Below are 27034 nucleotides of genomic sequence, written 5' to 3'. Positions count from 1 at the left end.
ATAAAATAGGTTACAATAAGTAATAGAATTTTAATTCAATGAATTCATTAGGATTGGAAGATTAAGTGATCTGATACATAGAGCTGGTGCACCAACCAACATGTCCAAAGACACAAGCAGGGGCAGGACAAGGCATTTTGTTGCCCTAGGCAGACAAGAAGATTTTCACTCCCCTTACAAGCTACAGAATCAATTCACAAAGATAAGCAGATTCATGGTGCACAGGATCACTGTGATAAGTGTGTGACATGTCTGAGAATCAAATGACTGGGAAAGAAACACCCCACTCAATGGTGTAGGGGAAATAGAAGGATAAAAAGAGAAGCGTTTGTAGTATAAAACAACATTGAGATCAAGAAATGAATCACGTTAGACTTTCACCTCAGGGAGTGGTGCATTGGGCACAACATCATGTACGTAAAGCAGATGAGTGTACAGAAGGGAGCAGCCAACCAATGCAACTGCTCGCACTTCACCAGTAGGTGTGAGGTCAGTGTACATGGGAGGCTGCAGAGGAAATAGATTGGCACATAATGTGAATTTTAAAACATAAGTGAGTATCTGGGGTAGGGGGGTAGGAGTAAGAGTAGCTGTGCTATTATATCACAGATATACCATATCATAATACAGCTCATCTTACCAAAGCATCTTACCCATCTTACTTCCTTTTCCTCCATCTCAGATACTCACTTGTGTTTTTAAAGGACATCTACCACCAGTATCAAAGATTGTAAACTAAGCAAACTGGCATACTGGTGTGTGCCCCCTTTTAGCAGGATCTGCTCTTCTTCTAACTTTTTATCCCCTCGTTTTTAAGAAAAAAGGCATTAAAATGATGTAAATGAGCATGAGGAGGCTCCATTAACACCTACTCCAAGTGGAGCTGTCTCAGGTTCGATATCTTAGTTAATCCATGCCTACACACATCTAAACCACACCCTTTTTAACCTAATTCATGCCTGATGTGGGTACCTGTAGCATCCATTAACATCCTATGCTTCAAATCACATGCTACAGTAGCAGTACAGTTACTTGTACTACAATGTTTCTGTGAGACTTCAACTCAATTCTCTACAAAGTCCAACCGTTTTAAACGTCATGGTATAAAATTTTGATTGTAATTTATAAAGATGTTTATAACTGAGATATGATAATGTTTTATGTTCATTAAAAGATTGGTTTAATGTTTTCCACTAAGAACTATCACACAATTACCACTTTGTCATAGTAATATGAATGCTTGCCATCCAGTGCTTACAACTCCTTTAAAATGCAACTCTTTGTGGAAACTTTCTGCACAACTGCTCTGTACAATAACCGCATACTACAATGGTTCAATATGCTCCTGCATATTAAAAAAATAAAGGAAAAAAAATTGTCATCATCAAAACCAACCTTCTTCTCTGATGTTCTGGTTAATAAGGTACTTGAATGCTAAATCGGCAATCTCTTTATTCTCTTCTGGCTGCATTATGCAAAGGTTAACAAAGCAAAGAAATGATGGAGGAGACAGTAAAAGTATGCATTTGTGGCGTAGGTAATTTATGATATTTTACTGAATCAGAAAATGACAACTCAAGGAGACAGGTCTGCTCTGTGATTTGTTGGGCTGTATTGAATTTAACTTAGATAACACAAGAAATTGAACTGCACTAATACAGGAGCATTGTGATGTCTGGGAGAGAAATTTTTTTGACACATTCTCAAAAATAAAAATGGTTTTGCATCTTTTGTTGGATTAAGGAGTCAACAGTACATTACTTTATGGAAAAATGCAAATTTACACACATGTAATAATAAGTATCCACATTTTCCTATACCCATGCATTTAGAAAATGTCTTGTGTCAAAAAACACTATTCATTTCTTTGAAAGGAACTGTTATGTTAATAATGCAGTCCAGTATGGAGGTAGCATCATATATAGGAAATGGAGCAGATTGATTTATGCATAGAGATGCACTAAGTTGTAATTTACTGCTCCTAATTTACTTATTTTTTGCTTAGGAGTTTAGTGGGTATTCTCATACATGGATGGCTGTCATAGTGGGTATTCTCATACATGGATGGCTGTCATAGTGGGTATGCTCATACATTGGTGGCTGTCATAGTGGGTATTCTCATACATGAATGGCTGTCATAGTGAGTATGCTCATACATGGGTGGCTGTCATAGTGGGTATTCTCATACATGGGTGGCTGTCATAGTGGGTATTCTCATACATGGATGGCTGTCATGGTGGGTATTCTCATACATGGATGGCTGTCATAGTGGGTATGCTCATACATGGATGGCTGTCATAGTGGGTATTCTCATACATGGGTGGCTGTCATAGTGGGTATTCTCATACATGGGTGGCTGTCATAGTGGGTTTTCTCATGCATGGATAGCTGTCATAGTGGGTATGCTCATACATGGATGGCTGTCATAGTGGGTATGCTCATACATGGATGGCTGTCATAGTGGGTATGCTCATACTTGGATAGTTGTCATAGTGGGTATGCTCATACATGGATGGCTGTCATAGTGGGTATGCTCATACATGGATGGCTGTCATAGTGGGTATGCTCATACATGGATGGCTGTCATAGTGGGTATGCTCATACATGGATGGCTGTCATAGTGGGTATGCTCATACATGGATGGCTGTCATAGTGGGTATGCTCATACATGGATGGCTGTCATAGTGGGTATGCTCATACATGGATGGCTGTCATAGTGGGTATGCTCATACATGGATGGATGTCAATAACTGAGTTTAGACAAAGGAGTAGTTCACATAGTAGTGCACCTGGGTGTGCTGGGGCTGTCCTGCTACCCTGCCGGTTTGGATGGATATAAGCAGAGTGGATATAAAGGTTAAAAATGCTCACAGTGAAGTTTTAGAGTTTCATGATCCTTCTGCCACCTAGGCAAAATACTGGTAGTATCATTGCTACATATACAGAATGAGCTGTTAGCTTTCTGACAGTTTTTGTGCTTTTTCTTTCCTTGCTGCGCCTTGTGCACCATATTTATGAAGTGTCCACCCTACATTATTGCTCCTTTTCTGACACTAAAACATTTTTTTGTTTTTGGTTGCTCAATTTTGGCAAAGCTTGGTAATTACGACACTTCTTGCGTTTCTGACACATTTTTGGAGGACAAATAAAAGAGCTAAAAACTTGTGTTATGAAGTTCTATTTAACCTTCATGAATGTGGAGACAGTTCAGAACCTTTTTAGTCATGCTCCAACACATTGGCCCACATCTATTAAAGCCCCCGGCCCTGTTTTCTGGCTTACTTTGCACATGTATTTAGAAAGTGTCCACGACACAAATGCACCACACCCGATGCAACACAAATTCTGTACTGAAAATGGTGTCAGACCATGCACCATGTTTATCATGCAGTATCTGACAGAAATGTGCTGCACACCCTGGGGCTTATTTACTAAGGGTCCCACGGCCGCATTTTCGTCCGGCTTCCCGACTTTTTCGGGGTTCGCGTAAATTGTGTTGCACGCGACCGGATATTGACGCATCGGCGCCGGCCTACATGCGGCAGAAACCGTCGGACAATCAAACGGATTCTTACTAAGCGCGGGATTAACATTTAAATTTGTGTCACATCCAATGCACTTACATACACTGGGAGGAAGATGGTGAACTGCGTCGGACCTGATCGGGGAAGCGACACAAGCAGGAAATCGGGCACGCAATCTTCTTGAATCGCGGCAGATGTGCATTCCGGGGGACATTCTGGATCAAGGATAAGTAAGTAAATGGGTAAGTAAATGTGCCCCCCTATGTTAAATGTTAAAAAAGTTGCACACTCCACAGGCAAACTCCTCATATTGCATTTTGCACAGTTTTTGATAAATATGGACCAAAGTCACATAGCACTGAACCCTGAATGAAAATCAAATCATTGAGCAAAGTCATGCGATTTTTAATATGGTTCATGGGCAAGAGGCCTAAAAGAGTTCTCTGTGCAGTGTACAATTATATATTAGGGACATTTTTCTTAGGAAATTAAGGAAATGACCTATCAGAATAAGTCCATAGGCAATGAACACCATAGTAACAAATAGCATTGAGAAGAGCAGTTCCTTTCCTTTTTCTTTGCACTAATTTTGATATATCTGCTCTGAGCAGATGTTGGTTTACAATTTGCATTATTTTCTGTGTAATATAATAATAAAATCTCTTGAGGTTACCGCCATTCATATTGCTCACAACTGCTTTAGTAGTTTATGGATTTTCTCAAATTTTTTTTACAGTAACAAGACTTTTGGTATATGATGAGCACATAAAAGCAAAATGCATGCCCATAAATGTTTGTACTGTGTTGTATTGTATTTCTTTTACCTGTATGGTAATGTTACCTGTTACAACTAAAAACAATAAACTCGAATATGCAAAAAATAAGCATAATGCAATGCAAGCCATAATTACATAAAAACCATGGTATTGTGGGATAATACAATGTGTCATGAAGCACACTTTTTGGTAGTAATTCACACATGCTTCTTGTCATCTTTTTTGGTTGTTATAGTTCAACAGTTTTATTGTGTGTTTTTATTGGTATATCTTGTGAAAAAATATGATTCTGTTCCTTTAAGGTGCATCATTTGCCTAAAGAGTGAAGTGTGTAATTGTGCAACTGATTTTTTTATTTTGTATACTGTATAGGGAGCAAACTTAGACTGACATACTTTACAGGGATTCATGAACATGAGCAATCTGTCACATACATATTAATTTATTCTTAATCCATATAGATTAGTCCTATGGGGATTTTAGGATTTAGTATCACTGAGCAACTCTTTAGCATAATGCAGTATGCAGCCATTCTCCCAAGCGTATACATACTATATATACTTAGAGGGAGATATTTCACATACTCCGAAGGTGATTTTCCAACTGTAGACTAGGGGCAGCATAAAGCAAAGACTTTTCTGTGGTGCCACTCACTAAACTTTATGTCACTGAGCTTTTAAAACTTCAGATTGGCATATGAAAATTTACCATCACAAGTGACAGTTGTGAGAAACATCGCACATCGCAAGACTACATTCACACTCACGTCGGCACACGGGAGAGGAGGAGGGGGTGAGCTCTGCTCGCCCCCACCCCTCTCCATCGAGATACATGGCGCACGGCGCCATAATACAGGGGAGGATAGGACTTGTCCTATCATTTTCCCGGGTATGGAGCGCTACAGTGCTGCACGTGCTGTTCCGTGTGCCCATTGCTGGCCTATTGTGGCCGTATATATGTCCCCCAACGGTCGTGCAACGTTTGTGGGAATGCAACCAAAGGGTGCGGTCACACAGTGCGTTTTAAAACACTTTGCAAAAAACATGTTTTTGCATGTTAGCATGCATTTGGCAGGATTTAATCCATTTTTCTTAATATCTGGAAGTGTAAGCAGCTGTGTTAACATTTTCACAGCTGCTTACACTTCCATAATGAAGAAAAGTTGATTCAAACCATCCAAACGCACGGCACCAAAAACGAACTGTGTGAATGCACCCTAAATCTAAGGCATAATTGACATTTTCCTAATTGTCTGACGTCAACCTGATGCCCTCCTGATCTGTCAATCAGTCATGTCTCACTTAATTTCATGTGATGTCTGCATGACTGTCTGAAGCTGCCAGTTACTAGGTAAATTTGCATATGCCAATAAAAGAAACAGCTCTGCTTAATGCTGATGCTTAGCCCAGTTTATGGTGGAAAAACTAATTTACAGGTTCCCTTTAAGTACCTCCACATTTCACACATACAAGAGCCACAGTGCCATCAATCTTGGCAGCTACTGTGCCCACATAAGTGCCAACCAGTCTGGATTATATACCCAGAAAAATGCACTGGTGATTGAAGCTGTCCTGTGCATTGCCACAAATGATGGGTTTTACAGAGTAGCAGAGTATAAATTATAGGGCTTTGCTGCTCTTATTATACAACTACAGAATATATTTGAACTTCCTAGTCTGGACAAAAAAAGTTTGTTCCTCTCTGAGGACTATTCCTGTGTGTTTTTCCATTAGGCAGTTGTCAGAATTAGTCATTTTAACAAAGTTCTGGTAATTAGTAAAGTATGTCTTACGGTGATTTTCTCATCAGACTATTTTAAGAACTTTTCAAAACACTAGATTAAAAGCACAATTCATCCACAATAATTGTGAAGTCACAAATCTAAATGTTCTTTAAATCAAACCCTCGCTGTCAATAATCCAATCCAAATAGAAATACACTAGTCCAAATCCAAAAACTTTGGTACTTTAAAAAATAGTTAATTTTATTGACAAATCACATTGAAACCCATACAATTATGGACAAAATCATGAACTAAATATTTCTGATGTTTCATACATTACCACACCACACACTTCAGAGCTAAATAAATTCAGACAATGTAGCAGCCCAAGGGGGCCTGAGGAAGCAGTGACATGCAAAATGGGCTTCGGGGTACCTCACCTCCACTCATAGGCACTTTAAGATACTCATGTGTAGGATATGAATTGCATAATGATGCTTATGATATTATGTCTAGTCTACCTTTTTGCATGTCGTATTAACACTTTTCCTGATTTAGAGGCACAAGCACTTAAAGGAAACTTCCATTTGCTTTTATGCATTAAGAAGCAAACTTACCTTGAGAATTCTTTAGCTACACTGATGCATAAACATACCTTGTTTAATCCCTGAACTAAGTGGATTTGCTGAATAAACAGTTATAAAATTATGATAATGCTCCTTTTATGCACTGCTCCAATAAGAGTCCTGTTATTGTGGGAAATGGGGTGGGAGTCAGTATGTTGGTGGGGTTTTGAGTATTTGACATAACAAAGTATTAAGTGGTATGCAAAAATGTATTTATGAAAGCACACAATGAAATTTGTAAGGGTTTTGTAAGATTGTTAAAATGAACAGACGTCAGTGCTCCGATGAATGTTGCGGTCTCTTCTATTCCTGTCAAGCACATTGTTGCACACAAGCGATGTGAACAGTGCACACGTAACTGTTGTAACTGGCCGGGATGCGGAAGAGGGCTTGATGAAGTGCCACAACAACATTGGAGAGCAGATTGGTGTACTGGATGTTTCTGCGCCAGTTTTTTTGTCCACGGTTGCATATAATAAAAAGTCTTTGGAGCTTACACATGTATTTAATAATGTTGGAGTGCCACAATTGTGTCGCAGTTACATTTCATCCGACACCTTTTAATACTGTTCACTTGAAGGGGCGTGCTTACGTGAGCTCCTAGCTTGCAACACATTTATAACATATCTAACACAATTCTGTCACCACAGCATGGAGCAAAGTGCAACAAGAAAAAACTGGTGCAACTATGTCACATCTGGAAAACTGACAGGATTAACTAAGAGTGTGTGACACTATTATATATTGTGCTGCAACTTGCACAAAGCAAGTGCAAAGAAAAAGAATGCACATTTCATCCATTTTAATATATCTGGGCCAATGTATCACAACATCTGGCAAGATTGTAAGACATTTGTTTCTTTAATGTACTTTAGTTTATTTTGTTGATGTACCATGCAGCTTGCTCGGGCAGAGATTACTCATTTAACCTTATTAATCTATGGATTAATTGGGGCACATTTACTTACCCGGTCCTGCGAGATCTGCAATCTGGAATGTCCGACGAGGATGAAGTCTGCCGCGATTCACTATGAGCGTGCGCCCGATTTCCTTCTTGTGTCGCTTCCCTGCTCAGGTCCGCCGGAGTTCACCTTCTTCTTCCATGTGCATGTAAGTGCTTGGATTGCGACACAATTTTAAACGTTAAATCCTGCGTGTGATTGCGACACAATCCAATCGCGTGCGACGCAATCCCCTGCACAATCCCCGAAAACGTCGAAAAACCCGACGGAAATGTGGCCACGGGACCTCAGTAAATAAGTCCCATTGTTCTTCTGTGTTTTGTTACTTAGATAGATAGATACAGGCAGTCCCCAACTTAAGGACATCCGACTTACAAGCGACCCATAGTTAAAGACGGACTTCTCTATGTGAGGAAAGCCCCTTCTATGATGTAAATTTGGCATTTTTAGTATTGTTAAATGCTTAAACCTACCTGATATGTGTCTGACCACGTGTAGCCGTTTATACAGTAGCCACAGACTACTCATTTGCTACTTCAGATATTATATGTGCCCTAATGGTCTATACTGCTACCACATCTCACGCTAAATGTAACGGTCTCCGAGATATATAGCATAAGCATAATAAGCGGAATGTAAAGCTAACAGATCTGCAATAATAGTCTGATATTACGACATCCACAGAGAGTCAAACTCCCTTAGGAAAGAGTCAAGCAAATTTTTGAATTCAGTAGGTTCTAAAAGGGAGTTCTGTGTCTGACAAGTCTGGCCTTAAGTGAACCTGTGGATATTTCTTACCTTTCCAAGATTAAACGTGACCTAAACTGAACTACAGCTACAAATATAAGAACTAATCCAACAACCTGAACGTCTCATTTCTGGTGCTTGTCACTGATGGGGGTAGGGAAATAAGAGGCATTGTGGGGGGTACAGACATAGAAAGGAGTAAGGCCTTTGTAATCTGTACAGCAGGTGTTGTGATCAGGAAAGAAACAGCAATAGTGGGAGAGAATGAAGTGTGTGGGTAATTTTGTCCTATTTCCAGGGGCTGTATCAGAATAAAGCTGAATTTATGGAGGCCCATGATTTACTCTCCCCCTCCCAGCTGCAGACGGCATAGACTCTGTGATTCCCGACCTGTTTTCTTTCCATTTCTCGCTCCCCCTCTCTCGTTTACTCTATCAATCTACCTCTTTCTCACACTTCATTTCTCCCCAGTTAATGTGCACAGTAATACACCAGTCCCCAGGGGCTCTCTGATTAATGTTTTGGGGTATTTTTAGCTAGAACATAAAACATGGGAAAGGTTAAGGATGTAGTGATGGCGGGAATGACACAACGGAGGAGGGGGAGTGAAGGGGAATGAGGTAGAAAAAATGAGTGAGTGGAGAGGAAGATGCTTAGTCAGTCGCTGGCTCTGTGTTGCTTTTCTCTCGTCCCTCTCCTCTCCTCCTTATAAATTGGGCTTCCTCATTCCCACACTCTTCCCTAACCATGTTCTTAGTGATTCTGTACTCAATTAAATGGGATTCTAATTCATCCTGACCGCAAAGACTTCCCTGGGGAAAGGGAGAATTTTACAAAAAAAGGGTAGGGTAGGGGCTGAGATATTAGGATGTGGCATGTTGAGGTTAAATATAAAGAGTGGTCTTTCCACAATCACATTGATATAAGGTGTGGGGTTTCACTAAATGTGAATGGTGTTAGTACATACCCCTAACTGACATACCACCAGTACATAATGCACAGAACTGCTACTAATTAACACCAGGACAAGTGCTCAGTATATACATTCATATACACAGCACATACACCCATGGACAGTATTGCTGTATAACTTGGTTTTAAGACTTAATAACCTGATCTGTCAACATAAATATCTGCTAATCCTCTAGCTAGCAATCTAATCTGTATTAACCTGGCCACACACCTATATGGTAAGCAATACATTCTAGGGCACACTCTCACAAAGAAGAATAACACAATGAAACATATCCTTCATTACCTCAACACATATGTTTTGTAAATTTTAATATGCCCATTTTGTTCTATACAGATGTATCTACCACCATATTTGTTTGACAGGGGCTCAGTTCCCTTCACTACTTTTACATGTTGGACCAGATGTTTGTCTGCATGTGTATGTATGTTACCCTTCTCTTCTCTATGTCTATAACTTGTGACCTTACAGTCATGGCCAAAGGTTTGAGAATGTCACAAATATTATATTTTCACGTGTTTCATCTGTTGCCCTCTGGTTTTTATGTGTGTTTGTCAGATGTTTTTTATCACATACATAAATACAAGTGCAATCATACTATGAGTAACTAAAGCTTTTATTGACAGTTAGAATGAGTTAATGCAGCAAGTCAATATTTGCAGTGTTGCCCCTTCTTCTTCAGGACCTCTGCAATTCTCCCTGGCAGCCCTCAATCAACTTCTGGACCAAATACTGACTGCCAGAAGTCCATTCTTGCACAATCAATGCTTGCATTTTGTCACAATTTGTTGGTTTTTGTTTGTCCACGCGTCTCTTGATGATTGACCACAAGTTCTCAATGGGATTAAGATCTGTGGAGTTTCCAGGCCATGGACCCAACATCTCTATGTTTTGTTCCAAGCCATTTATGACAAGGTGCTCCATCATGCTGGAAAAGGCATTGTTGATCATCAAACTGCTCTTGGACGGTTGGGAGAAGTTGCTCTTGGTGGACATTCTGGTACCATTCTCTATTCATGGATGTGTTTTTAGGCAAGACTGTGAGAGAGCCGATTCCCTTGGCTGAGAAGCAACCCCACACATGAATGGTTGCAGGATGCTTTACAGTTGGCATGAGACAAGACTGGTGGTATAGCTCACCTTGTCTTCTCCGAACAAGCTGTTTTCCAGATGTTCCAAACAATCGGAAAGGGGATTCATCAGAGAAAATGACTCTACCCCAGTCCTCAATAGTCCACTCCCTGTACCTTTTGCAGAATATTAGTCTGTCCCTGATATTTTTCTGGAGAGAGGTGGCTTCGTTGCTGCCCTCCTTGACACCAGGCCTTGCTCCAAGAGTCTTTGCCTCACAATGCGTGCAGATGCACTCACACCTGCCTGCTGCCATTCCTGACCAAGCTTTGCACTGCTGGTGCAATCTTTCTAGCTGCAATACTCTTCCCTGTTAGGCCAGTTCTGTGCAGTGCAATGATGACTGCACGTGTTTCTTTAGAGATAACCATGGTTAACAGAAGAGAAACAATGATGCCAAGCACCAGACTCCTTTTAAAGTGTCCAGTGGTATGATTCTTACTTAATCATGACAGATTGATCTCCAGCCCTGTCCTCATCAACACCCAAACCTGTGTTAATGGAGCAATCACTGAAATGTTGTTAGCTGCTCCTTTTAAGGCAGCCCTGCAATGAAGTTGAAATGTGTTTTGGGGGAAAAAGTTAATTTTCTAGGCAAATACTGACTTTGCAATTAAGTGCTGTTAAGCTGATCACTCTTTATAACATTCTGGAGTATATGCAAATTGCCATTATAAAACCTGATCCAGTAGACTTTGGAAAAATTAAGATTTGTATCATTCTCAAAACTTTTGGCCATGACTGTACAAATTTGTGTTCAATTTCTGTCCCTCTGAGTCAAACCAAAAACTGTACAGGAAATGTTCTGACACACATAAATAAACAGAGACACACAGTAACACACCAGAGCACACATCCCCATGAAGAGTAATAAGAAGCCACATAGACAATACAGAGCACACAGTGGAATTATTCTTGCAGACACATGAATATACACATGAACATGGACATATAAATACTGCGCTTCTGTTTAAACAACCACATTTTCTGGATTCTGATTCTTTATCTCCCACAAACCAAGGCAGTGCTGCCAAACAGAGATCATCATCTAGCATCTGCATACAATGCCACATTGCTGAGCACAGCCTTTCTATCGATCCTTTTTTGCTGAATATGTGTACTTGTGTAAGTGTTAGCAGCAATTGTCTTCAGGTTTGGCAGTAGTAGAGGAAATTATGGAACACATGGGCAGCACCGTGGCTCAGTGGTTAGCACTACAGCCTTGTAGCGCTGGGTTCCTGTGTTCAAGTCCCATCCAGGTCAACATCTGCAAAGAGTTTGCGTGTTCTCTCCATGTTTGCGTAAGTGTCCTCTAGTTTCCTCCCACACTCTAAAACATACTGAAAGGTTGATTAGATTGTGAGCCCAATGGGGACAGAGACTGATTTGGCAAGCTCTGTGCAGCGCTGCATAATCTTTGTGTGCTATATAAATAAATAATTAGTATTATTATTATTATGGTATGAGCGAAGTAGTGCATAAGGATGTGCCTTTTTAAATGTGATTGAACCTATCGTAATAGGGTGTGCAGATCTGTATGTTTATCAGTAATGAAAACGACCATCCTATACTGCCGATATTCATAAAGGTTTCCTTCTTTCCTCATTGCTTTACCAAGTGCACCAACTCTCATGATAGGTAATGTCAAAGGGAATCCGTCATTAGTTTTGACCATAATAAGCTGCAGACAGTGTATATATCTTTCTGTGTGTAGTAAGTAGCTGTACAAGGAAGATAATACCACGCATCTGCAGGATTTGCAGAGAGTATAGTGTTGAGGAGTAGCAGCGGGATGATGTGGCCAGCTTGTACTGGAGTGAATAAAAGAGACCTCAGAGGGGCTCCCTTGACACCCAAGAGCTCCTCAGCCTCATTTACATATTTTGTAAAGCTCTTTGCATTAGGGCATTCTAGTTTATAAAAAACACACAGGACTGAACTGTATGAAATGAATATGTCATTATTATCAGTGATTCTGATGGGAGATTTTAGTATGGCTGATAGATATCTGGAGGGCTTTGTGTCCAGAGGAGAAAAGATACTCATGTTTCTCTCCCTCTTGCATACCTCTCTCCCAATTTTTGGTCACCCTAGACTTAGGTCTATGGAAATGGCCGATTCTGAATAATACTGTGTAAGTGCTGTTCCTGACAGCTCAGCATTGCCATCAATAGTCTGTGACACTTCTAAAGCCTACCTGCACAAGCTACATTTTCTCTAAAGTAAAATCAAGGAAGCGGACCTTGAGCTCCCCTGAGAGCTAAAGAGAAGCAAGTTACTCTCTCCTCAATACAATTGCCAAACCATATCACCTGATAGCTTAGAAGATGTGAAACCAAGATATCTGGTCAATTTCTGATGAGCTTTACTACCAGGTCATCACTAGTGATGCTTATCACTGTACTTGATCCATAGGAGACCAGCCTTTCTGCATTGAATCAGGCTGAAATCAGATGACGCTTGCCCAAGATGTTACATGGGATTGGCAGATCGTTAGCACATGTTCTGGAACTGTGTGCCCTTGGGTCAATTCCTTAATAGTCTCTTTGGAGAAGTACGGTACATCTCCCGAGCTTGTGTGTGTCCGGGTGTATGACACTAAGCTTCACATGGTGTCCTGCTGCCCCCCGGTATGAGAGAATTCAAGGACAGTATAAATGTGATAATTAGGATGGAGAAAGGTGTGTATCTTAAGTGCAAAGCCCTGTTTGGGGATGTAGGGGAGGTGAGATTTTGCTTCAGTCATCAATGTATGCTGACCAATTAAGAAGGTTTCCTTGATAATGTCTAAACCATTGTATTGTTTCATGCTTTTGTTCATAAGCTATGTTTTACTACAGTTGTACCATAAAAGCAGTAAGGCTACATTCACCGTTGGGAGACGTATATATTTCCCCCATAGGCTGGCAATGGGTACATGGAATGGTACTGTACCGCACACGTGCGGTACGGTACCGCTCCATACCTGGGGAAAGGATAGGACATGTCCTATCTTTCTCCGTATTACGGCGCCTTGCGCCATGTATCTCCATTAGCAGGGGCGAGCAGCACTCACCCCCTCCTCCTCTACCGTGCCACGGCGGGCACACATTCCTGTGAATGTAGCCTAAGACTGATATACCAGTGAAGGAAGAGTGTTACACAGTTTTCATTTTTAAAATAAATCTGATTTAAAAGATTCTCAGCAGGGTCCCAATAATTCCTATGCAGCACATGAGGTTTCAATTTGGTCAGATATTTGGATGAATGACTCAATCATTCGTTTACCTAATAACATTTCTCATAGTGCTCCTCTGTTGAGTTTTTGAAAACTTCTCTTCTGTTTATTACCTTGGTAAAGCTGGTGGACTAATCTACTGTATTATTATTATCAATTTACATTGTGGCTTTTATATACTTTAATATGGCACAGATGAAGAGCATGAAGCACACACATGAAGGCCCCTCCTCACAGTATAATACTGTGTGGCTCATAAAATAGCACAGGAGGATATTACAGATATGTCATACAAACCAATGTTAACAGTAATGACTTAAACTGGATTTATTTTACATTTGAAAATGTATTCTTTTAATCTTGTTTTCATTGATATATAATATGTTATAGATTTTTTAAAAAATTTTACACTAAAATAGGAACAGATTGTATGACTTATTTTGCAAGCTCTGTGCAGCACTCTGTAATCTGTGTGCACCATATAAATAAAGGAATTATTATTATTATTATTGTGCAAGCATTCATTGTACTTCGGTTTTGTGCTTGTTAGCAGAAGCATTGTTTCTTTTAAATATAATGCATGGTGGTTCCTGAGACCTCTTGTGTTGTAATAGAACCAGGAAAGTCTAAGTGGAATACATTTTATATTATGTATCCTATTAAATGACATAAAAATAATTTACCTTTGGGATGTGGAAGATGTAGTGTGAGAAAATGCAGGTAAAATTCTCCCAAAAGGCTTCTTTGGAAAAGGCTTCCCTGCTTTTAATTGGGGAACTTGATCATTCATTTGCCATAATACTTTCAGATTCTATTCTACACATTTTTCATTTCACTCACTTGGCTTCTACAGTATACTTTGGTTTTGCATCTTCAACATATCACAAAATTTAAAAACATATTATTTTGAAGGAAAGAAAAGTACATTTACAAGATCAGAAGTTTCCTTCTATGCTTTGAGCAACCTGTCAAATCTACCATCAGAATCTATCATGATAAACTAGGGACACTTACTTACTCATAGATCCAGATGCCATGGATCTTCTTATATTTGTTATCCATCTCCTCCTTTCTTTTAAATTAAACTTTTCAAATAATGTCAATGAGTCTGAGGGGCTCTGGGGTTGTTTCCAAAGCCCCTCAGTGATGTCCTTTCACTGACTGTTACAATGAGCAGAGCAGGTCTCCCTCTGCACTTCCTGCTGCTGCTAGATTACACAGGCAGATGAAGGAGGGGAAGAACAGGTGGAGAGTGAGACATGTTCTGCTCATTGTAACAGCCTGTGAAAAGATTTTTAAAAATTGAGTTTAGAAGGAAGGAGGAAATGGATCACAAATATAAGAAGATTACCACAGTCACAGTACCTGGATCTCTGAGTAAGTGTCCCTGGTTTATCTATGCATGATTTTGATAGTATATTTCCTTTAAAGACAGGTTTTCATAGCCTTTTTCACACTAATTAACAAATCTGCCTTTTTAATTAACATTAGTGGTTCCACAAACTTTTAATATTTGATGAAAGTGTAACTTTACTTCTGTGCTGAAATAATATTTTTATTTGTAGGTGGATGAGAAGGGCAGCCCATTGATAACATGCAATCTGTTACTTTGGGTGAGGCGGAGTGATGCAGATTTAATTCCAGTAAAACACGGGCTGTTACAGGCATTGGAGGAGGATACCTGTCCTTTGTCAATAGCCAGGGTATATTTTCACTGGGGTGTGAGGAGTGGAGTAAGAGAGGTGGCAGTGACTGACAATATTCCAATGAATGTGTTATAAGGCGATTAACTTGGTCGCTTAGTATTCAGCAACACCTAATGGGAAGGTGCTGAGATTGAATTTGTCATTACAGCAATATGAATTCACAATACAGCATAAAAAAGAGAGTAATTATGGCCTGTTAGGAAGAAACGATTAAGACTGGTGTGGTATGATGAATGTATCAATAATCCCATACCATATAAAAAGGGGGTTGTGGTAATAAAGAAAGGGACACATCAACATTATGAGTAAAAGTAGGTGCCCCCACTCTTTATCAATTCCACTCCTTTTCCCTAAACCAGGACAGGATATTTGTGCTATAGATCAGCATTCACAGGAACCAGACTCTATCATATAACCTAATTGTCCAGTGGGGGGAATCTACTCACACCCGTTAGGTCAGCAAACATTATGTCCCATATAGGTCAAGTCACATCTAGAAACCCCCTCTTGATGTACACAACAAAGAAATATGTGGCATAATTTAAAACTTCAGCCACATGCTTCAGTCTAATAACTCCATCCAAGTCTATGCTATTACTGTATAAAAGGCTAAAAATGGGTACCCAGCAACTGAGAGCAGTTAAATAATTATGAAATTATTCCTACTCTTATCATCATGTTTAGTAGTATAAATTGTGTGTAACATTATGAGGGAATAGATGAAGGTAAGACCAAGGTCCTAGGATGCCAGATTGCAAGATATCAAAATTAAAGATTTTCAGGAGTAAAATATTTTGTAATGTAACACTTTAATTGAATGACATTAATGTAGACATCATTAAGTCTTCCTCATTTCACCACAGATAGGGGGCTAGTGTGGATTTTGGAATCTTACTTAGGTGGAAGTGCTACCATAGCAAGTGGTTAAATAGATAAAAATTGGGAGTTCTAACTAAAAAGGCTGATGTCTTGAAAGCTGGCAAGTAACATCATCCTTTCATGTTAGCCAATTAAAGGTATCAACAACTGTGGACTTTCAACTTTCATCTACATAGCAAATTATTAATTCTTTGGGGGATCCCTAGTGGTTAGATTGATTGCGTATTTCTACTTCCATAGGCAGCAGACTAATAGCGTCATGTAATGTATTTAGTTCTTTTTTAGCCCTTTTATTATCCCAAACTGTTTATTTTTGCATTGCATGTATATGTCTGTTTATTTTGCTACCTTTTTGCATGATAACCCCTTTGTTTGTAAGCACTGTCCTTTTATTAAAACTCAATAAGAGTCTTTGTTTGTTCTAACAATTCCATAAACTCAGAAGAGATGTTGCTTGAACTGATTGTTTAAATAGTGAGTGTATTATTGCATTTGGGCATAGTCTATGCATGGAGGTTTACGAGGTTGGAGAGCTGTCAGAGCAGGTTCCAGTGTAACACAGCAGTCTCCCTTCCTGAACCCAAGTCTGTGATTCTGACATCTATCTATCTATGGGCATCTTTTAGTACAATCATACATGGTGATTTTGAAATCTTTGCGGAACCTTCCAGTGGTTCTGAGGTGTAGGGAAAGGGTGAGTCTCTACCAAATCCACATTTTAGAACTTATGAGACATCACTGTAGAATTAGTCAGAAGAACAAGATTATTATAGGAACTCTTAATAGGAAACAGTTACGTGCTTATTACAGAAGCTGTAGTAGGGCGTCGCTCTGGGGTGTAGTCACAGGGTGTGTAAATGGTGTGCAAAAGCAGAACGTTCTCCCCCTTAGACTTACTTTTCAAAGAGGGTTTTCTTACAGACAGGAACATTTAATGTCAGATGTGTGGAGCGGAGTCACACAAACACAGGCCTCTCTGTCTGTCCCACTAGCTCCTAGACACACCCTGATGGAAAAAATTATCCTTCAGCAGGGTCTAAGCTTCAATGTGGTCCTCCCCCACCCCTACCCCACACACCTCTTACAACCGCCTGTCAGTGAGATGTTATGAATGAACAGAACTATAACCTGTTGAAGTCACCAGGTCACAGTACTTTACAGAGGCCCTGACCTTGTAATCAATATAGCATGTTGCTGTCATGAGCTTCTGCATGACGAGTACATTTCCAAGTGTTAAAACTGTCGCTGTCATTGAGTTAAATTTAGGGACCCGAGAAACCTTGACAAATGAGAGAGATTGAGAACAGCCACATAAAATCCACTTGGTAAATTAAAGATCCAGAAGACGCATACACAAACATCTCTTTTACATAAAAAAAGAAGGTTTTTTCAGTCTTGAACAAATATCCGTTAATATTTTTGGGATCTGTACATAATTATGTAGCACTTTGGCTGAAGACACTTCAATGCATTAGAACTAATTTGAATGTGTTTGCCTCGTGGTGTGTGGTTTAGTAAAACAGACACATCCTGTACCATTTTAATGTGATCAATGTTGAATGCATCTTCTGTTTATATATTATATAATATATTAAGGCACAGCACAAACATGTGAATTTCCAAGCACATAGGTCCCTATTCAGATTAAATAAGACAATGCCGCTGTCCTTAAGAGTGAGGCCAATAAATAATGTTAGCTAAACTATGCACTGAGCTAAATAGGGACTATGCTGGAAGCACATTTATACATATTAGTGTTTAGAGAAGATCTTATTGGAATTCTGTGTATTACATTAAATGGAAAATAAGTCCCTTAAGCCCATATGCAATTTACTGCTGTTATACGGTTATTTTGATGCAAATGAACTTGATTAAAAACTAAGCGTATTGACCTAGGTGTCAGGCTGATAGAGGGTAGTTTCAGAAGGGAGTACCAATGTATGCTGATCTTTGTATTACTGACTAAATATGGGACAGGATGATATATTTAAATGAGATTCTAAGTGAGGAAAGGTTGCATCTTAGTGAATATCCACGGGGAAGGTTACAATGTATAAAGTGCCAAGGTCTGAAAAGTTAGATCCAGCATTGGTATGTTTTTGATCAGTAATCATGCTAGGAGCAGATGCCTGACATTCTCCCAGACTACTGAAGACTCTACCTAATAATAGATGTCACTAGGATCTAGTGAATGGATTGGGATAGCAGATATCTATGACATTTGTCAGCCCACCCACTACACATCGGGGCAAGTAAAAGCCACTGAGGAATTGGGACACTGGAGTTTATTTTATATTTTGTTCAATTGTGAGGCAAAGTAGTGCTATCTACAGTAGTAATGTGAGATAATATTCTAGCACTGCCCTGTTTGTTAAGATGAAATGGAGATATATATGTTTGTGCTTAAGAGCATTTTACTAATGGTCAATTATACTTGTTTGGGGAATCAGAACCATCATTCTTGGCAACATAATAAAAACATCTAGTCTGGCATCTAGAGTGTCATATGGGAGAAGAAAGGTTCAGGGGACATTTATAATTCAGGATTTAGATGCCAATACAAATAACACAAAAGTTCTTGAGTTGATGAGTTCAACAAAATGAATGCCCCTTCAGGTTTAAATGTACATGGACTATAATGTGTAGTGTGGTTGTGTCTGCAAAAACATTTGTTCAAAAGATGTCTGTTCATTCAGTGCTTCTCACTTCACCTACTTCAATTCAATGTACTGTATATTGCTTCCTTAGGGGATGACATATGTCTACCTCTATAATTCCTAGAAAATTAGCATTTATTACCAAAGCTTTGTTTGAGGGACTGTAAATGGGCAGTTACTGAAGCATGGAATGAGATTGTGCTGTTTCATTACATAACAAACCTAAATAAATTATAAAATTACTGGGGAACAGGAGATTTTTATTATTTGTGGAAGAAATGATTTCAGCATCAACAAAGAAAATGGTTATTTATAGTCCAAGTAGGCACATTTTAGGCTAAAGCACCCAAATAGGTAGAAATGGCACAATATTAAGAGTTATTGTAGTTGTACAAAAAAATGGGTTGAACTTTGTAATGTCTGTGTTTTTTTTTCAACCTTTATAGCTACATACCTATGGAGCACATAAGTGTTACATATATATGTATATTTCTGTTATATTTTGGAGTTACCAGTAATCATTTAAGTATTAGTACATTACTAGACCTCTATAGTCAACCAAATTAGAATTGTGATGGAGATCATGCATATAAAGTCAGTTATATGAGAACATCATCATGGAACATGACATTAGTCCACATGATGATTACATCTTGTACTGACAATCTGTAAAACTTATACTGTGACATCAGTTATCAAGTCTAGTCCCATAACTCAAAATGGAATTTAAGATGAAGGGACTAGCAATTTTACCCATGTTTTTTTAGTTTAAAATAGTACTTACCCATTAATAGTACATGTGGTTATTCCATCAATTGAGTAAATCTAAAGAAAGTTATATACTATGGCCCAGATTAATTAAAGCCCCTGCGCCAGTTTTCTGGCGGATTTTGCATATTCTATGTGCACATGTATTTAAGAAGTATCCAAGACATACTTGTTCCTGTGTTTAGTCGGGCCCTGCGCCACATTTATCATTCAAAGTCCGACAGAATTGTATCGTAAGCGTCATGTTAATGGTGCACCCAAAAAAAAGTGGTGCACTCTGTCGTAGCAGTGCAGGGAGCTCCAAATTCATGAAGAACGTGCATCTGCAATAATGGCGCACCCTGCAAACTACACAGGTAAACTACAAAGCTCATTTTGCACTGTTTTTAATAAATATAGGCCTATATTGTTTAGTTGGAAATATGAAGGTTATCACATCATACCGGCCCATGTCATTTTTGAGGTATAACTGTGGATGCTATATAAGAGGCGCTCAGAGGCAGATGGATTACACATCATGTCAGGTAGTTTTGAATGGGTCAGTCTGTAAAAAGCATTTTACTTTTCATTTCCATTATATATACAGAAGAGTTAACTTCCATAGCATCCTAAAGTAGTCTCTCATGGATACATGATCATAGGTCCAACCTGAAGCTGTGGGGCCCTGATGTAAAACACTTACCATGCCCCAGAAAGCTATAACTGTTTATTTGGGGGATTTGTCAAACACTGGTGCATCATACGCCAGCACTTGACGTTAACCTTGCTACTTTGCTCATGCTGAGTATTTCATTTATCCTTCTGGCGTTTATTTTATATATCATATGGACAGCCGCAAGCCCAGACAATTCTATGCCTTGTCCTTCCCTGAGCCGGCTCACTCCATGGTCTAGCACAGCCCAGTACATGCCCCTCCATGCTTACTTAGCATGGCATAAGAGGGGAACATAGGTGGCATAATAGGGGAACAGTCGCAAATCCTGGCCCATTGCTTAAATTACTGGTTTCTTTGTATGCAAAGGAGACACCTTAAAGGTTAAGGCCCCAACACCTGGATGCACTCTCTCTGCACACCCTCAAGTTACTCTATAACACAAGTTATAGTAATTTTACACTGGTGCATGTTTGGTATTGGAAGCAAAGCAATGCTTAAGTCTTTATCATTAAAGGGGTATTCTCGTCTGGGCGTTCACATTCAGTTTCACTAATCTTCCATATATAAACATTTCTTCAATTGGATGTTATTAAAAAAAATGTTCCTGTGTGAAGATAATTTCCCATAAACATAGCCATGTTGGCCCTTAGAAACGAGATAGCTTCCTCGGTTACGACCACCTCACATTTGGGCAGCAGTGGCCAGACATGCGCTATTAAGTCCTGACTGAGCCCCTGGCTTCAGCGATCATTACCACAGGACGCCTGTAGGACCTGCAGTAACTCACGGACATTTCATATTCAAAAATTTTTTGTTTATTTGTGAAATACCTCCAGCAGAGGTGGCCGTATCCGAGGAAGCTATTTCGTTTCTAAGGGCCCATATCGCTCCATTTATGAGAAATTATCTTCACCCAGGAACATTTTTTTTAATAACATCTAATTGAAGAAATGTTTATGTATGGAAGATTTATTAAACTGAATGTGAATGCCCAGACGAGAATACCCCTTTAAGGTTCAAAGACATTTTGCACTTGTGTCCATGGACTGTTAATAAAAATAGATTTGGACACTAAAAACACATGTAATGGATGTCATCTGCAAGTTGTTAACATCACCGGAATTATATTAATCTGGAAGAGTTTTACCACTGGTTTGGAGGAATGTTTACAGAATAGATACAGGTGAAGTACCCGTAGTACTCCTTGTGTACATGCATTGCTCCCTCTTAATTCCCATCTATGTGACTTCTATACAGGAGGGTGAGTGTAGTCCTGCTGTGTATAGTGAATGCAGCACTTGAGTGTACTTACAGCTCTCTCTCATTACTGAGGATCCCAGCTGTCATACAATTAGTAATAGACATTTACCCCCAGAAATAGAAACAGATAATTCTTTCTACAGCTAGAAATTCCCATTAATGACTAGTACTGCAAAAGTATAAATTATTGAAATGCTTAGACACACATTTGCATATGCTGAAAATAGATTTAATTTAAGATCAAATACTACAGTAGTAGCAGCATATGCACACCTCTATCTTATCTGACTCCCCCATAGGCCAAACATATGTATATTATCTATAAAGTGAGGGGACAGGGACTTCTGACAGCCTTTTCAACTAGAAGAACATTTTTGAGCGTTTGACATTCACCATTCAGATTCAGGATTTCCTCTTAAACATTAGATGATTGGCCAATTCAAGAAAAGTCATCTGATTACTTAGATGTCTTCATATTTGATACCATTTTGAATGCCCATAATTGCATATGTACAACATGGCAATCCAAATTTCTGTCGGTGCAACACCTTTGCGTCCTAAGTGTTAAGCAATAAGAGTTAGGCCTCTTGCACATGACATATGTTTTTTCTTGTTCTGTATATACAGCTGAATTTTGCCATAAATACAGCCATTTTTCACCTGAATATGAGCATGTATGGCACCATATCCGTAAAAAATACAGTGGGTTGGCAAATGATGGATGGCTTACTATTGGCTGGATGACACCTCCCACTGATTCTGGATACTGCATTTATACATGGCAGCATACACTGTACGGTGCACAGAATACGGTGTATTCAGCACTTATGCAACCTGTATTTTATATATGTACCCATAGACTTCTATGTGGCATACAGAACAGAAATACATGAGAAAATAGGACGTGTTGAAGCAGAACTAATAAATGATAATTGACACATGTTGTGGAAGGACACAGCAGAATGTTAGAATAATGTTAATAATAATTGTCTTATTGTTTTAGATCACAGGGAATTATATAAATGTTACACACTATATATGGTGATGCCATTAATGCCAATGGAAAGAACGTGTTTCTTAGCCTGGCACACATGGTTGCACCATGCAGGACTCCACCAGTCTGTTGTCTATTGTGGTATTTATATAGTTCTATAGTAATATTTTCTATATATATAAACTTCAAATATTGAGGTTTTTGGCAATGTTATATTGAATTGTTCTACTTTTAGAAATGACATGTACAACGTTGGAGACCATGGTCTTCAGATGTAGCAACCTTAACTTGACAGTTTGCTACAATAGTATAACACATTGGCCCACATTTATCAAAAAAGGAGCACTATGTGGAGTTTGCCTGTGAAGTGTGCAGAGTGTGCCAGATCCCTGAAATGTGGCGCACATTCTTCATGAATCTGGCTCCCCCTGCACTGCTCCGGCAGACTGTCCTTAAGGGACCTCGTCCTTTTTTGTTTTTACATTTTTATTTTTCACTCCCCACAATCAAAAATCTATAACTTTTTTTACACGTACAGAGAAAACAGCTTGTTTTCTATGTAACAAATTGCACTTCATAGTGATGTTATTTATTCTTCCATGCCATGTACTGGGAAGCGGGAAAAAAATTCAAAATGCAGTGAAATTTGCAGCGTTTTCTTGTGGGCTTGGAATTTACAGCTTTCACTGAGCCAGAAATGACATGTCTACTTTATTCTTTGGGTTGGTGCAATCACAGGGATACCAAATTTGTATAGGTTTTATAATGTTTTCATACTTTTACAAAAATTAAAAACTTGTGTAGAATTTTTTTTTTTAATTTTGCCACCTTCTGGCGCTAATAACTATTTCATACTTCAGTGTACAGAGCTGTGGGTGGTATCTTTTTTTGATGAAGTTTTCAATGCTACCATTTTTAGGACTGTACGACATTTTGATCACTTTTTATTGATTTTTTAATATTTTTCAAAATGGCAAAAACTGCCATTTTCGACTTTGGGCGCTATTTTATATTATATTTTGATAGAAGGGGCACTTTCAGATGCGGCGATACCTAATGTGTTTGTGAATTTTACTGTTTATTTATATTTATATCAGTTCTAGGGAAAGGGGGTGATTAGAATTTTTAGTTTTTTTTATTATAAATTTTTAACTAATTTTTACTTTTACTATTTTTCAGACTCCCTAGGGTACTTCAACCCTAGGTTGTTACTGCCATACTGCTGTATGGCAGTATATGGAGATTTTCCCCCTCATACATTACAATGTGCAAATCTCAAATTTTAATCAATGGATTGAAACGAGACAGCCTAGGGTCTTTGGAAGACCCGGGGCTGTCATGGCAACGGATTGGAGCTCACCGTGACGTCACGGGGAGCAACGATATGCAGCTTTGTTGGCGGCGATGTGGGACGATCGCGGGTGTTACCAGTAAGTCTTTGCTGCGATATGCACCAAAGACTTACCGACTATGGAGAGCACTCAGCCCGTGAAAAGGACATATACTGTCCCATTTAGGGGTGGTAGACTGTTCCGAAACGGAGGCTCGTTACCTTAGGGGTGATGGGGGACTCCTGCTGGCATGCTCCGGGGTGTCTATAATGAAATATTGACTTATAAAATGTATGCAAATGAGCCAGAGGCGCTCACCCCTCGGCTAGCCAAGCGGCTCCTGCTTTCCTCCCCCCCCATGTAGGCTGGCTGCAACCTCTGAAGACAGCCAGTGAAGTTACCCGGCTGCGCAAGGAAGGTAGCTACCGCGCATGCGCGAGATTAGCAGTCAGCCAGGTGACTTCATCGGCTGTCTGCTGCGCTTGTGGCCAGCCTACATGGAGGGAGGAAAACAGAAGGGGCATGAATAAATTGGATCCCTGCTATAGATGCAAATATGTCTATTACCTACAAAGTATCAATGACAAGGTGTATAACAGCAAGATGAGCCATAAAAATAGGAAGGTAGGGGACATTCAATATATATCTCATTTATCAAGAGAAAAACTGTCCAATGCTCGGTATAAGTGTGATAATGGATCACTCACTGATCTATGAGTAATATTGCATATACTGTATGAATGGTGGTCTCCTTAGATACGCATAAACAGAGGGACTTATGAAAGAAGCCTGACATGAGGAAGAATTGATGTGCGATGTTGACATACAGTTTATACTATAACATGGAAAGCAAAAAGATCAGTAATGGCTACAAGAACAGATCCCGTATAAATCACTGCTGTAATATTCCCTCATCCATCAGGAAACATTTACATAATAAGAGCTAAATGCACTTATTCTTCCTATGGAGTGCGATTATAACAATACAAGCAAAGTGAGAATTAAATGCAGGCATGAGCAATGTATGTGTATACAATACATCTTTATGAATATTACACGGAAGAGTGATGCTTTTTAAAATGAGGCTGAAGGTTAAAGCAATTGAATGATTTGTATTCTAAAATCAACAATTTACAAATGAAGAGAATACGATCAATATAAGGAAATCCAGGAAATTCTGATAGGGAACAATATGATAAGAATAAGAATGCATCCAGATATCTGTGCATGAAATACATTGGTAATACAGAAGTTTAAATCCTAGAGAGGGAAACCTGGGCTGTATCACTGATCTAGAATGAAAGGGGGGGTCCAAGAAAGTTTCTAGTTTCTTTTCGAGTGCATGCAGAACCACTTTTAGTTATCCGTTGTGCCCATCAGACCCCAAATAATTTACCTTCAGATCCCATGTCTTGAAGGACTCCCCCCAGAAGAAGCAGGAGCAGAAAACAGCGTCCTCCAGCCATCATACAGCTACTGCTGACTGCAGAGACAGAATGAGTGGAAGAGGGACTCACGTTACACTGGGGTCCCACCCTGTCTGCTTAACCCCTACATCACAAACACTATATGAGCAAATTTGTAACTTGCCATATAATGTAACCGTTTAATAATGGACCAATCATAACTGTGTTTTCTCTTTAACTATGTGTAAGCCTGAGAGGAACAACACTATGCCTGTTAGATAGAAATAACTGTGCATTTCCTAGTAACAGATGGGTGCACAGTACTGTGGAGTACAGGCAGCGATGTCTATATACATATGTTGTTTTAAGCTAACCACTTTATGTTTGTGATGTTTGTGTATACTGCTAAACAGTTTATGATGTTGTTTTTTTATTATTAATTTTATTATTATGTTATTACGCAATTAGACAATTCCATATTTCAATTCAATTATGTTTTACAATGTGTATTTTTTAATTAATTTCCATTCACAGTATGTGAATCCTCCTCTATGTAACGTGCTTCTCAGCTTTACTATATAACGCAGGGACTCCCATCCACTGTAGTGTGTGCAGTCTGTGGGATCAGGCCAAGTACAGCCCGATTCCACAGTCTTCACATCTTTCTGTGCAGTGCTGGTAGAGTGGTACATGAACTCTAACCCGTGCACACACCGCTAACATCATAGTATGTGCGTGCGCAGGGTGCCCTTGCTTTCATACATGAAGATAAGAGCCAAAAAGAGCACCGGTGGCTGGGTATAGAATTTTTTTTATCGGAGGGCTGTTTGGGTCATTTCATTAGTGGGTGCTGCTGCATGGGGCATTTCATTAGCAAAGGTAGGTTGCATAGGGCATTTTATTAGTGAGGGGAGGCTGCATGGGACATTCATTAGTGAGAGGAGACTGCCTGGGGCATTCATTAGTGAGAGGAGACTGCCTGGGGCATATCATTAGTGAGGGGAGGTTACAATATGCATTTCATTAGTGGGGGGAGGCTGCGTTTCATTAGTGAGGGAAGGCTGCATGGGGCATTACATTAGAGAGGTGAGGCTGCATGGGGTGTTTTATTTTTGAGGGAAAACTGAAAGGGGCATTTCATTTGTGAGAGGAGGCTGCATGGAGCATTTTATTTTTGCGGGAAAACTGCATGGGGCATTTCATTTGTGAGAGGAGGCTGCATGGGGGATTTCATTTGTGAGGGGAGGATGCATGGGGCATTTCATTTCATTTTCCACCCTAGGCTTATACTGAAGCCAATAAGTCTTCCAAACTTTTTTGGAGTAATATACTCGGGTAGGCTTATACTCTAGTTTATATGGTAAGTTCTATACTGGACCTCTGGGACTTTTTCCAATGCATTTGATGCAGTACATACAAAGGTTGGACGCTGCTCATTATGCACATGGTATGGAGAAATAAAGATATACAGAATTTTATCCAAGATCCTTGAGTGCCGGGCAATTTCGTCACATGTTCCATAAAAAGGTTGTTACTTTAAGGTTGTTACTTTAAGAAAGACTACTGGGACTAAGGAAAAGTCTGTGTACTTGGTAAAGAAATTGGCCTATTTATAGAAAACAGAGGGTTTTCATTAACCCCTTAGTGACAAATCTCATTTTCACCCTTAGGACACAACCCGATTTTTCAAATCTGCTGT

At 39.4% G+C, this 27034-nt stretch overlaps 1 protein-coding gene across 1 annotated transcript in view; it reads right to left on the bottom strand.

The window, feature by feature from the left end:
* The window catches only part of CSPG4 (chondroitin sulfate proteoglycan 4), a 67713-nt gene extending 42265 nt beyond the window's left edge, over positions 1–25448 (bottom strand). The window contains exon 1 of the mRNA XM_072147866.1: positions 25326–25448. Coding sequence (XP_072003967.1) covers positions 25326–25398 — 73 coding nt within the window. The 5' untranslated portion in view covers positions 25399–25448. The remainder of the gene's footprint in view (positions 1–25325) is intronic.
* Positions 25449–27034: the final 1586 nt, after the last annotated feature.

This window comes from Engystomops pustulosus, chromosome 4 (assembly GCF_040894005.1).
Source record: "Engystomops pustulosus chromosome 4, aEngPut4.maternal, whole genome shotgun sequence".
NCBI classification, from domain to species: Eukaryota; Metazoa; Chordata; class Amphibia; order Anura; family Leptodactylidae; genus Engystomops; species Engystomops pustulosus.
Note: the sequence above shows the minus strand (reverse complement) of the source record. Positions and strands in the feature narration are given on the sequence as shown.